The sequence below is a fragment of the Bos indicus x Bos taurus genome, chromosome 4 (genome assembly GCF_003369695.1).
Source record: "Bos indicus x Bos taurus breed Angus x Brahman F1 hybrid chromosome 4, Bos_hybrid_MaternalHap_v2.0, whole genome shotgun sequence".
Taxonomy (NCBI): domain Eukaryota; kingdom Metazoa; phylum Chordata; class Mammalia; order Artiodactyla; family Bovidae; genus Bos; species Bos indicus x Bos taurus.
In genome coordinates, this window is record NC_040079.1 from 33,405,533 (window position 1) to 33,419,745 (window position 14,213).

The 14,213-nt window shown below is 41.2% G+C and overlaps 1 protein-coding gene across 4 annotated transcripts in view; it reads right to left on the bottom strand.

Moving 5' to 3' along the window:
• Nucleotides 1-13,091, bottom strand: part of PTPRZ1 (protein tyrosine phosphatase, receptor type Z1) — a 210,169-nt gene extending 197,078 nt beyond the window's left edge. For 2 of the 4 annotated variants that reach the window (XM_027539143.1, XM_027539142.1), the window contains exon 1: nucleotides 12,646-13,022. In XM_027539143.1, the coding sequence (XP_027394944.1) occupies nucleotides 12,646-12,703 (58 nt within the window). In that variant the 5' untranslated portion in view covers nucleotides 12,704-13,022. Of the gene's footprint in view, nucleotides 1-12,645 lie in introns of all 4 variants that reach the window. The other 2 variants (XM_027539144.1, XM_027539145.1) reach the window with 2 other exon arrangements.
• Between the last annotated feature and the right edge of the window lie 1,122 nt (nucleotides 13,092-14,213).

The following is a 14,213-nucleotide window of genomic DNA, read 5'->3' on the forward strand; positions in this document are numbered from 1 at the left end:
AGTAAATATCCATATTTATTTATCATGTGTATATGCATATCTACACAATATATGGCTTCCCAGGTGGTGCAGTGGCATAGAATCCACCTGCCAATGCCAGAGACACAAGAGACCTGGGTTTGACCCCTGGGTAGGGAAGATCCCCTGGAGTAGGAAGTGGTGACTCACTTTAGTCCATGCAGTCACAAAGAGTCAGGCATGACTGAGCAAGTGAGCATGCACACACACACAAACATAATATATGCATATATACTTATAAATATATTTATATAATACTAAAGTATTATATATACTAAATGTCATTTCCCCACTCTGAAAGCCAAGGAAACTTGACTGTACCCAAATATTACTCATGAATTAATTTAGCCATACATCTTAAATACAAAAGCCTTGCATTCAACTCATACAACATAATATAGCTGTATTTTTTCATTACACAAGGAAAATATGCTTACATTTCTATCCTTGATAGCTGCCATTTTATCCTTTTCTGAAACTTCATGATTCATTAATTTACCACTTCATGCATTCTTAATACATCTTAAGAGATATACAATAGATAAAATCCTATTCCACCTTTCATGATTTGAAAGAAAAAGATTGCTAAAATCAACTTTAAAACAAATTCTAGGAAGACTATTTTCTGGATCATTTTTCCACTGCACTGTTTTTATGTAAAACACCAGCTGCCAGCAGTATACAAAGGTATCAGCTTATGTGATAGGAATGTGATAGCCTTCAAGTAATCCGAGATCATGGATATTAAGAAAGCCCACTTACTGGCAGACAGCTGACTGAAATGTCACAATGTACCTGTGCTCATTTTAAAAAGACCAAACACAAGGATTTTAAAGGTGAATGAAGTAGAGAGTTTTGATAAGACACTAAAGTTAACCTGACACCATGAATATACTCAAATCCCTCCTATCCTTAAAAAAAAAAAAAAGCTTTTTTAAGAGTTGTGACTAAAATCAATAAAAATAGATCGTTTTTAGCAGCACTATTTCTTCTTATTACTTCTCGAGGTGCTGAGTTAATCAGTTCTGAGGAAATGTTTACCATCAATTCCTCCGTCTTGAGGTAACCAATTTGTTGTTCTACTAGTCAATAAATAAGCAGTCTTCACACTATCTTCCTCTATGTCTGTTTCTTCCAATTATCAAACTCTATAGAACTGTATGTATTTGCTGCCTCCGTTTCTCCTTCCCTGGTATTTCTCTGACTTTAAACGCTCCTAGCTACATCTTCACCTTTCCAGAGAGGACATTCCACCGAGGACCACCAAGGACTTGCTCTCCAGAGTAAGTAAGAATGACATCAAGTCCGAGCCATCATACCAATGACACATATCATAGGAGGCAATGTATTTGAAATACTTTTAAACATTCAATTACTATATAAAGAGGAGTGCGGGGAGCGAGCTCCGCCCCTGGCAAAGGTCATGAGGAAGGAGGCTTGGCATACGCAAAGGCAGGATCAAGCCTCAGGAGTCTCCCTGGAAATTCTTGAGCAATCTACCCCCAAAACCAGAGTCTGCCTACTTTCTGCTTTGTGCTTTCACCTACACCTCTGACTTTACGGGGGGCTGTCCCCCACTACCTCTCTCTGAAAAAAGAGTTAGCTTACAGCTCCAGTTAATAATTCCTGGGTGTGACAGTGTTTAACCTACAAACTCCTTTGGAAATCCTCTAGCCTGCCTGAATAGGTTTTTCTGGCCACATGTGATTGTTCAGAGCCTCCCAACTGTGAGAGGCAGGAGATGTTCTAAACTGTCTAAACACAGATTCTTTTGAGTAGTTAAAAGATTGATTAGAAATTGTATTGGTGAAGGGATTTTCACTTGTTGGGCCAATGTTTGCTGCTAAGTCTCCATATCCCTTACCTGCTGTGTCCCTGGCAGTGTACTGATTAATATAATTGGTGTAAGTAGTAGCTTTAATGTTTGTAACCTGGGACCCTTGAGTTAATTCTTTTTCTTGTTATAGCCCACCACACCTTTGCTCTGTAGGAATGCAACTTTATCTAATGCTTTTGGAGGGTGGCGCTTGACTTATCACCTTTAGAGAAAAATAAGTTTTCTGAAGAAAGGGTCTTAAAATGTTAACAGGCCTCCGGGCCAGAAGATGATGCAAATCACCTAAGCTTTTGCATATGATAAGTTTGCAGGAAGAAAGCCTGGCTTGCTGCATGACTCTACCCCTTCCCCCATTATCCTCTATGCATAACTTAAGGTATAAAAATTACTTTGGAAAATAAAGTGCGGGCCTTGTTCACCGAAACTTGGTCTCACCATGTCATTCTTTCTCTTACCTTCTGGCTGAATTATTCAGCCTCTTTTCTCCACTGAATTTCCTCACTGAGCTATCCTTATTTCAGCCTCTTTTCTTCACTGAATTTTACTGAGCTATCCTCATTCTATTACTCTTTATATCCTTAATTAACATTTAATTAAGCAATTGTTTCCTGATCTTTGCCTACGCCGTCTCTCCTTCGAATACCCTGGATCAGCCGGGGCTGGTCCCTGGCAGAGGAGGGTATTATTATACCTCCAAATGATCTATCACATTTCCACTAGTACACAGGGTAACAGTCTTTTACCTGAGCTTCCTGATTCCTAGTCTCACTCTGCATCAATCCACCCTACACTGATATACTGAAGTCATCTTCCTAAAGAAAAGAGACCTACTCGAGTCATTCCACTGCTCAAAACGCTTCAATAGCTCCCCCTCATATATGGGATAAATTCCAAAATCCTACCTACCATTTGAAACTATTCCACTAATACACACCCTTCCCAATTTGTTCCTCCCTCAAAACATCACGTTATCATTTTCATTCCATGCTTCTGTGCATGCCATCCTTTTTACCACTAATACCCTCCCAAACAGTGACCCTTGAAGACCTATCCTTTCACCCTTCAGGATCTCCACCAACCCCATCTCCTCTTAGAACTGTTCCCAGAGGTGAGTTTAGTCTACACTCTCACACAACTCACACTTTCATATTCTACAAACTCTGCCAAGTATGAGAGCTACTTATGTATGGATCTTTCTCTCTTCCAAAGGTTTAACAGATGCTAGAGGAATATTCTCTCTAGGAGAATATTTATCACAAACAGTGTGCTCAGTAAAGATTCAATGAATTGATATGTGCTTGTGTTCTCACCATTTAGTCATTTAAGATTAAAAATATTAAAACAGTTATTTGGACCATCTAAAAATGTTCTTTGTTAACTTTAAAATGGGGTTATTAGTGCTTTTCAAATATGGTAAAAACAAACAGCCTAGACCTGGCAAATAATGAAAATGTAATATAAAAAACACACCCACAAAATAAATTGCTGAAACGAAAAGATACAGCTAGATCTTGTATCTACTAGATAAGAGAAAATAATAACTCTGACTCTAACAAATTATGCATGGAGAAAGAAAACAAACCACTGAATTAAACAGTAAGAATACGTATTATTGACAAAACAAACAATTCTATGTGTCCATGCCCTGATAAACGCACCCGAGTCTCCCATCTCCAAGTGGTTCAGTAATCCTCCCATCTGCTGACAGACTTGAATCTCTGGACCAACTCCAAGACTGTCTGGCCTCCTGAAGTTCCTCTGGACTTCAAAGACTATGAGGTCAACCACTATAGTCCATACTCCTCCGCCTAGGGTTACTCTGAAACTGAAACTGCCTTAAGAAGAGGGGGGAGGGATGGGAAGTTTTCCAGGGCCTTTGTCCTGTGGCACTAGCTTTGTTTTAGGATGGCATGAAACTTGCCAACATAGCTACCTTAAGGAAAATGAACTAAGATTTAGTAGTATCACGAGGTTGACCCAGATCTGTCATTTTAAACACCAGCCATACTCTGTAATCTACCTGGGGAGTTTTAAGACAATACTCATGTCTGGGGCCCACACTCTCACATGTACTTGATCCAGGGTAGGGGCCAGACATCAGTATGTTTTCAAAGTTCCCCTAGTATACAGTCAGCTCAGGCTGCTATAAAAATACCATAGATTGGATGGTTTAAACATTTATTTCTTACAGTTTTAGAGACTGAGTAATCCAAGTGCGAGGGGCTAGAAGATTTGGTTCCTGGAGAAAGTGCTTTTCCTGGCTTACAGACAGCTGCCTTCTCTCCGTGTTCTCACTAGGTAGAAAGAAAGCGCTCTGGTCTCTCATTTCTTATGAGGGCCTTAATCTCATCAACGGGATTCCACTTTCATGATGTCATCTAAAACAAATGATGTCTCCAAGGTCCCACCTCCAAATACCATCATACTGAGGGGTTAGGCTTTCAACATAAGAAGAATGTTGGGGGAAAATAAACATTCGACCCGTTAACACCAGACAATTTCAAAGTACAGCCATGACTGAGAACCACTGACCTAGACCAAGGGTTATCAACCTTCTATCACACCAAAACAAACATGATGAGGAGATCATGTGTGCAGTGCACTCCAACGGGCAGACCAAGATTCTGCACAATTCTGTGTGCCAGGTGAGTTGCCACACTTAGGAGTCCTATTCAAGAAGATGCAGTGTCAGAATACAAGGGCAAAAACGTCATTACAGAAATGATTTTTAATTTGCTGACCAGGTGACTGAAAACCGTGAGATAATTCAGAAAGTTCCTTATATCTGGCCAGCATTTTGTTATTCCAAACACATAACTGGGACTCTAGTGGTGACCAGGATCTCTGCAAAAAGAGGGCATTCTAAACAGCAACATTTTCTTTTATTCCTGCTCAAGGTACTAAGTTAATCAGCTCAAACAAAAGGTCTAGTATGAAGACCCATCTTTAAATAAATACGTTAGCGCTCTCGGCATCAAAAAACAAGCAGTTTGGTCAGTGATGGTCAAAGAACAGAAAAATTGTGAACTTAAGTGGGGAAGGCTAGAACGATTCTCCAAGAATGGAAAGGTACCAGTGGACACTGTTTATGAATATTTTAATAGAAAATCCTTCTTTCTTGCTAATTAATAAATCATTTTTTTCAAATATGTAAAGACAATATTTCCAAGGAAACTTGTAAAAAATTTACTTTTGTCAATGTGTACATAAATTAATACTTGCTTATTGAATGAAACCAGAAAGTTCCCATTAACCAGGACTCTGATTAATCACATGTACTCTAATATCTGTGTGGAAGTATCAGAAACAATAAAAAAAGACACTCCTCCCATGTTAACATATTAGAATTTTTAGGCAGAAAGAAATGTTAATACATAATTTAAAAATTACGTTAACTACCAAATTCCCCAAATTATATTAACACATCAAAAATATTTTTAAATAAGGATATCAAATAGTATCAATTTCCTTCCTATCAAACTCTTTATCACAGTGCTGAGCTATGTTGAATTTCTTTTCACCTTTAAATTATTGCTCAAAGGAAGTAGGGTATAAAGGAAACAGAAGCCAATAAAAAAAAAAAGTGAGTGAGAAGAAAATACAGCAAAGATCCTAATCAAAGAGCAAATCTCTTTTTCTGTTTTTGACTCTTGTGAAAATTTCTAACTCATTCCATGCCCTGTTCCACTTGAATTCAACTAAATTCAAATATTCGTGGAATATCTGCTCTGTGCAGGGCTGAACTAGGTGCAATACATCACCTCTGGGATTAATGACAAAACAGACAGATTGCTAAAGCACGAATATTGACACAAGGTGACTGCACTTCCTGTCATTGATCTGCATTCCAGAACTGACTTGGGCCACTACCTCTTAGGGCCAGCTTGACCAGATAAGACTTCATCCAACATGATGGTTTCTGATTGACTAAGAATACTGTCTTCGTGGGATCAAGATACTGCATTTTTCATTACTGACTACTGACCATCCCTCACCCCCACTGCCCTGTCTCCCTAACAGGTAAGCATGTGAGCGTGTGCACACGCGTGCGTGCACACACACACACACACACACACACACACACACACACTGGCTTGATGCCCTGCCCCCAGGACATATCCGAGCTTCATTGCTGCCAACTCACCTAGAATTATTAAATGCTCACTCAAAATTGCTTCTGCCACTACACCTGCAGCATCTGTCATGCGGGCTGTATTTCTTATTCACAGATAGTGTCAGGATCTAGGTGATGCTTAGGTGCATTTCTGGGAGAACCAAAGAAAAGGAAGGTCTGGTGCCAGGAGTGGCGTTAAAGATGGATGGCTAAAGATCAAGGCTGACCTAACTTCAAATTGAAATCAGAATCAAAAAGAAGGAAATGCCAGAGGAAACTGGCTGATCTCAACAGCAAAAAGCTACTACTAAGAAGCCTCACAGTACTGTCTCTCTATGACCTTCTGCATTAAAGATTTATTAAGCACCCATTACAGGTGCTAAGTCCAAGAAAGCTAAGTCAAAGGGCGAATGAAACACAGTCTTTGCTCTCAAGAAGCTTGCCTAGCTTGTCTAGGGGAGACAGGCAGAGGCATGCAAAGCAACACAGTGAATGTTAGAACAAATGCAGAAAAGGAGTTGTGGCAGCTCTCACTCCTGGGACATCAGCTCATCTCTTTCTCTCCCAGTAACCAGTCCCTAAAGGCCACAAAGTGGCCCTTTAACTTCCTTCATCTATGGCTGCTCTATTTCCAGCCACCAGAATGTCTCTGTGATTTCTGTATGGCTGACACAGCACAGGCCAAAAATAATCCACATGTTTACATTTCAAATAATTTTAATGACTCTAGGAGTCTTTTTAGCTGAGTTGACTTTTCATCAGTACTATCAATCAATACTTGATCAACTTTTGATTCTAAAGCAGCACTGTTTAATAGACTTTCTGCAGAGATAGAAATATTCTCTGTGTGCACTACCCCATGCAGCAGTCACTAGTTACATATGCCCACTAAGCACTTGAAATGGGGCTGGCGTGAATGAGGGACTGAATCAATGCATTTCAATAAATTTCAAATTAAACAGCCACTTACGCCTAGTGGCCATGGCACTGCATAGCACGGTTCTAAAATAGAAGTGTTTTAGGACTGTGCCATATGATCAAATAATTTGTCCCTTAATGCCTGTATGGACGTTATACACGCCTCCAAAGAATTACAAACTCAGATAAAAACTGATTTCCTTTTGTAACTTGTGGCTGCTGCCAGGAATTACTCCCAACAAGACATTAAATGTTAAAGCACAATCGGAAGTACCTATGTCTAGTTAAAACTGGTTCTGACTTTTATCATTCTCACTTCATGAAGTGGGAAACATTTTAAAATATTTTAAAGTTAAGATATTTAACACATTAAGAGAGATTTTTGGAAGACTTATTCTCAACTAGTTCTAAAAGAAGAAAATACCTTAAAAGTGAGACTTAAAGGAGGTGTTCAACGTGGGGACTGATTCAGATCAGCTGGACTGAAGGTAATGAGTATTAGGACTTTGGACACTGATGTGCTGCTTAATTATCAGTGCCTACCAGATGCCAGGTACTTAGGAAACTTGCAATGGAGGAGTAGTTAAAATAGTATGGGGAGTTCCCTGGTGGTCCAGTGATTAAGAATCCACTGTCCAATGCAAGGGATGCAGGTTCAACCCCTGGTCAGGGAACTAAGATACCACATGCTGCAGGGCAACTAAGCGACTGCAACGAAGGAGAAGCCCACTTGCTGCAACTAAGACCCGACGCAAGCAAAAATAAATATATATTAAAATAAATAAATAAAACAGTATGGATGGGAATTTCCATATTTGGATCACGGTGGTTGTTACCTGACTACATGCATTTGTCAAAACTTTCCAATGGTACATTAGAAATGATAAATTATGCCTTCTTTTAAAAAAAGAGGGAGACAGAAAGTAATATGGGAGCACATGGAAAAAGTCATGAATGGAGATCTGCAAGAAAGTAAATGGGAACGTGAAATGTAGCATCACCTCTTATATGAAATGAATTAGTAAATTCCAAACAGCAAACTGATCTCCCAGGAATGAAAGGAGTCTCACACTTGAGAGTTAGAACACACAGACTGAGACAGGCTGTGTGACATCTGGTAAGTCATCTGACTTCTCTGTGCTTCAGTTCCCTCAGTTGAAAGATGTGTAAAATGAAACACCTATCTGAAAAAGTTTGGGGAAGAGTGAAATGAGCAAATCTGTGTAACTTGTTCAGCACTGGGTCTGCACCTGGCAAGCTCTGAGTACATGGTAAACAGAACTAAAACACAAGCTCATCTTCTCAATCAAACTCTTCCTCTGAGGTCCTCTCGTCCTGAAGGAGGGAGGTTCATTTCCATACAACAGTCTAAACAGTTGGCGAGTCAGTAGTCAAGCAATGCTACCAGGTAAGACAAAACTCAAATCTCCTCAGAGTCAGCGGAATGAAGAAATGCAGTTCATGCTTCCAGAAAAATCTGTATTTTTGCCAGAAGCAAAATTCCCACAACATAAAATTATCAGCAAGTTCCCAAACGTCTAGTGCAGACATGTGAACATAAGTGAATAGTCTATAGTCTACATAAAAAGGAGAGAGAGATGAAATAAAGAAAATTGCTACTCTGCAAATCAAAAGTAATTAATTTTTTGAATGGAGACTAGTTATTATTGGGAGAGGAAAGGCAAGAATATTTTCTGTCCCTGGTTACAATCTGTCTTCTGAAGATAAATAGACCAAGCTGAGAGCCACAACATACTGGATTGTACTGATTTCACACTCAAGATAAATTAAGCAATTAATTCTTGCAGAGGAACTGGGTATAATTTGTAGTTAATGTGGCCCTTAAAGCAGTAATACATGACGTAAAAGTTCAGAATTTGATTCAAATTTAACAGTACTATTTAAACATTTTAGTTTAGTGTACCTTGCATGGCCTTAACTCACTTAATTCAAAGATTCTGAATTCTCATTAGTTGAAAGAAACTATTCCTCCTTAAGACGCTCCTCACATACCTACTTCTCCTCCATGACTCATAGTTAAGCCTCCTTACAGGAAGCGACTGTAGATTTTCCCATTACCTGTTTGGTGGGTCATAATTAAATAATAGAGTTATACAATCATTACATTAGTTCTCCACCTCATAGAAAGCCTCTCAATTATTTTAGAGAAGGTCCAAGTTCACTTAGGGAATTAACTTGGAGTCATCTTTATTTTCTGCCTCTTGGATAAAGAATCATCTTCAGTTGAATAACATTACATATTGTGTTCCTCATGTGATTTTTTAAAAAATAATATTGTCAGGTATCAGAAATCAAGTCCACAGTGAAAAACTGTTAATAGTCCAGAAACTTTATGGACATTTAAATGTCAAACTAGCTCTGCAGCTGTCAAAGTGTGGACCATCATGGGGATTTGTTAGACATTGAGATACGTGGCCCCACCCCAGACCTACTGAATCAGAAACTCTTCGGGGTGGGCCCCCACAATGTGTGCTCTAACAAGCTCTCCTGGTGACTCTGATGTGCCCTAAAGTTTAAGAACTGTGATCTAACTAATTTTGGCAAAAACATTTGAGGCCTCAGGCCAATCTTGATATGATTATACAAATAGATGAACTCACAGATAGTTTTAATGCCCCCACTTACTCCCCCTCCCCGCCCAAAACCCATGAAAAGTGAAAGTGTTGCTCAGTTGTGTCCAACTCTTTGCGATCCTATGGACTGACTGTAGCCCGCCAGGCTCCTCTGTCCATAGGATTCTCCAGGCAAGAATACTGGAAATGGTAGCCATTCCCTTCTCCAGGGGATCTTCTTGACCCAGGGATCGAACCTGGGTCTCCTACATTGCAGGCAGATTCTTTACCATCTGAACTAAAATGATCTCTAGTAGTAATTTTGAAAGAAAGAATTCATTTTACTCCAAATAATCTGATGAAGAGTTTTCTGTTTGGAGAGTTATTTAAAATAAGCAATTGGTCCCTATGTCCAATTCAAAATATCAGGACATTTTGGAGACAAAAAGTGCTAAGGTCATTGTTGCTAAGTCACTTCAGTCGTGTCCGACTCTGTGTGATCCTGTAGACAGGAGCCCACCAGGCTCTCCTGTCCCTGGGATTCTCCAGGCAAGAACACTGGAGTAGGTTGCCATTTCCTTCTCCAATGCATGAAAGTGAAAAGTGAAAGTGAAGTCGCTCAGTCATGTCCGACCCTCAGCGACCCCGTGGACTGCAGCCTACCAGGCTCCTCCGTCCATGGGATTTTTCAGGCAAGAGTACTGGAGTGGGGTGCCATTGCCTTCTCTGGATAAGGTCATTATGACATTCTAAATTGCTAACAATGAACACCTTATGAATTCTACATCTTGTTCTGGATAATGGTAAGGATTGGAGCCGTCAACCTGCACAGCAAGTCTCAGTAGGTGGACCTTCCTGAGCATATACGACACATGCCAGTCCTCTCATTGGCTCCAAAGACTTTAAAGATGAGTAATAAAACACATCCACAAATTCGCTAGTGGACGCTGAGAGGAAAATAATTGAAGTGGAGACCAAACTTATTTGTAGCTAATGTGCTCTCGTTTTTCAAAATGTGCTATCCTGAGATCAAATATTCATTCCGTCTAAGGTAGCCATGGCCCCAAAGCCATGTAAGCAACAATGTAAAACGCCAACTTTGTTAAAGCGGGAAGGGATATGAAAGTGTTTACCTGCCACTCTCAAAAAACTCATTCTGAGTTCTAATGCAAGCTCACATTCAATATCATCACATAAACTTGTGATATTCTTAAATAACTCATTTAATTCTTTCCAGTTAAATTTTATATCATCAAAGCATTAAAGAAAATGTACAATAAGCTGAAATCTATAAACACCAAGCAATAGGCTACTACTAATAATGCTTTACTGAGAAAAGCCTTTGCAAAACATGGTGTATTGAAATGCAATAGGATTCAGCCACAAAAGGGAATGAAGTACTCATACACGCTACAACATGAATGAATCTTGAAAACACTATGCTATGTGAATGAAGCCAGACACCAGAGGCCATATATCATATGGTCCTATTTATATAAATGCTCAGAATAGATATATCCATAGAAAAAGAAAGTAGATTAGTGATTGCCAGAGCTAGGGTCAGAGAGAATGAGGAATGATTGTTCATGGAAGTTTCTTTGGGGGCTGATTACAATGTTTTATAAGTAAATGAGGAAGGCTGCACAACTTTGTGAATATACTAATACCCACTGAACTCAACAATTTAAAAAGATGAATTATGCCATGCAAATTATATCTCAATTTTAAAACTTCACAATATACTCAGGGCATGTGGTTTAGGTGGCATACAAATAAATATTCTCTGGTTTATTTTTATATTACAGTGAGATTTTAAGTACCAGGAGAATCTAGCTTTATTGTTAACACAGATCTATAACAGAAACGTTAATTCAACAGGTGTGTATTCGATGACCGCAGCACTTTCAAAAAATGTCTTCCCCTCACCAGAATCAATTGTATGGTTTTAGAGAAAACCAGGACCAGATTCCCTGCAAGTCTTGAAATGTCAACCATGTGCATCACATCATCCCTGAGCACTTTCCTAAAGCTTTTAGAATTTAAATCATGTCCATGTATCTGGCATGCTATTGTCAACTATCACCATATTTACAATGCAATTCCCATTAGTTAGAACATGGAAATTATTTCTTTTTGTAAAGATCACCATGCCAAGAGCAGCACCATCTCTTGGGTGAAAAACATAGGTTAATATCTATTTCATTATGAGCAACCTAGGAAACAAATTAGGATCCTCTAACTGAAAAACAAGTCAAGTACCGGTACTCACAAACAGGGGTACATCTTCTACCTTTCAGGTTAATGCTTCCAAACCTATTATATTCCATCATAATAGAACATCTTCACGAAGGAAAAAAGACATTTCGTTAACAGAATACAAAAACCTAGTTTTATAATTCTCGCAGAAAATGCTGGGAACACTTGGATCTGCATTCCAGGTAAGTATTCTACCTGGCTTTTTCAGAAGGCAGTTTCAATATTAAAGGTGTAACCTGGAAGGTGGTGGGTTTAAGATGAATCCCAATAAGTATCAACCTATCTATCTGACGTTGGCAGCAGTGGCAGAACGTTGACGGAAATTTTGATTAAAACTTTTTTTTTTTTTTTAAGTAATGCCCAGACTTGAATGTGATGAAATTAAAAGTACAGAAAAACACCGAAAAGTCAGGTTGGTGCCTGCTCCTCTTACTACCTTTCGGGTGTTTGTGTGTGCGTGCGTGTGTTTAATTCGCAACAGACACGTGTATTTCTCATTCAACCCCCAAATATCCATAGCGTGAACTTAACAGCAAGAATGCTATACACTACGTAGCCCCGCAGCACGACTGTATTTATCTTTTTTAAAAATGTGTATCGAAGAGGCTCTTTCTGCACTTTGCAAAGAGGAGAGACGAGCTGCGAGGACAAGGAGCGCGATGGGCAAGCCCCCTCTCTCGGCGGCGGCGGGAGCACCATTCCTGCTCGCAGGTGGACCTCAGCGGAGGTGCGAGGTGGGAAGGGGGCGCATCCTCCCGCGCCACTGACACCCGCCGTGCCGCCGCGACCACCGCGGTGGGCACCCCAGTCCGCCGTCCCTCTGTCCTCCCTGTTAGATGGCGGCGCGGCAGCAAGTACCGAAGGTTCTGAAAACCCCCGACCTGTGTCCCAGACGATCCCGGAGGGGAAATGTTAATGTTATCACTCACCCAGGCGGCAAACACAGAGGAGCTGAATGCAGGCGAGGAAGCGCTTTAGGATTAGCATTTCCAGACGATCTGGGGATTCCCACCGCGCGGCTCCTCTGCGGGTCTGAATGGAGAGGGAGGGGGCGCCAAGGAAATGTTTTCTCCTCCGGGGGATGGACTGGTGAGAGGTTGTGCGTGTGAGCGCGCGCGCGTGTGTCTGTGCGTGTGTAAGAGAGAGAAGGAGAGAAATAATCGAGGAGAGGACGCACGGTGCTCGCGGGCCGGGGAGTCGCTAGCCGAGGCGCATGTCGGGCGTCCAAGACTCGGTCTCGCTGGCCGGCGGCGGCCGCGATCTGAGCGCTTGCAGCGCGGCGGCGCCTGTGTGCAGGGTGCGCGCTCCGGCCGGGCTGTGCGCGCGGCGGGGGCGGGGGCGCGGGCACGGGCGGGGGCGTCGCGCCGCTCGGAGCGTGCGGCCGAGCGGGGTCGCGCGCGGGGGGCGGAGGGGCGCGGCTGCGGCTCAGGGGCCGGGTCCCAGAGTGGCGATTAGCAGAGCGCCCCCGCCTCCCTCCGCCCCGTGCCAGAAGCTTCGCTGCCCCGGAGTTTGTGGAACCCGCTGGGGTTTAGAATCTTCGCCGGAGAAAATGCCTCTTCATTAAGACTCCTTCATCCCTTTGGAGAAGAGGAAGCCCAACTCCCATTGTCCGGCGCAGCCAGAGACTGACCTTTGGGGTTCACCCCTGGAAATGTTTTTCATTTGATTGTTGTCCTCTCTGCGTATGCTAAGTTGGTACACTCAGAAAGAGGTGGGGGCCCTCTGGGTAACTTGGGTTCCCATTTCTTTTCATTTTTCAAATCTCCAAAGTAGTTCCAGACCACATTTCCTTCGGGGCGGTTGACTGCAAATAATCTCCGGCCGTGACTGTGAACAGTTAGACTCTTGCCCCTGCCCCGGACTCCAATCGAACTCTCCTGCTGTGCACAGCTGCCTGGAGTAACTTTAAGCTCAGCCATGGTCCTCCCGGGCGCAGGGAACTCCCCAAGTGTCTCCTTGCAGAGTTGAAAGGGAAGATATTTTTTTTTTAATTGCTCTATTGCAGGATATACCCCCCCCCCAAAAAAAAGTAACACATGCCTTGAACTGGAATGTCACACTGTATGTGCCTTCTATGTTTTTACTTATATAAGACTCCATTTGTAGCCTTTCAGGAGTCCAGTCTAAGGTACAGAAAGTCAAGTTCTGGAATTATCCTTGTATTCTTAGTAATCATTTGATGTAGGTTATCTGTACAGTGTGTTCTCCCATGTCTTGTTCTTGTCTCAAAAAATAGTATTTCAGCTTTAAATTTTTCAAGAAAGCTTGCCACACACAAAATTGGGTTCTGAATGTATTTTGGTTGTCACTGCTGGTTCTTACTAATATCCACAGCCTCTGAACACTAAGTTAAATACACAGAGTTAATATAATGAAATATACTGTTGCTTCTGAAATTGATTACAGTCATGTAATACGTTTCAAATCTCTGTGTTTATTATATGTGTTTGTTCAGGAACACATATAAATAGTAAGAAAGTGACCCTTGATCTTGTTT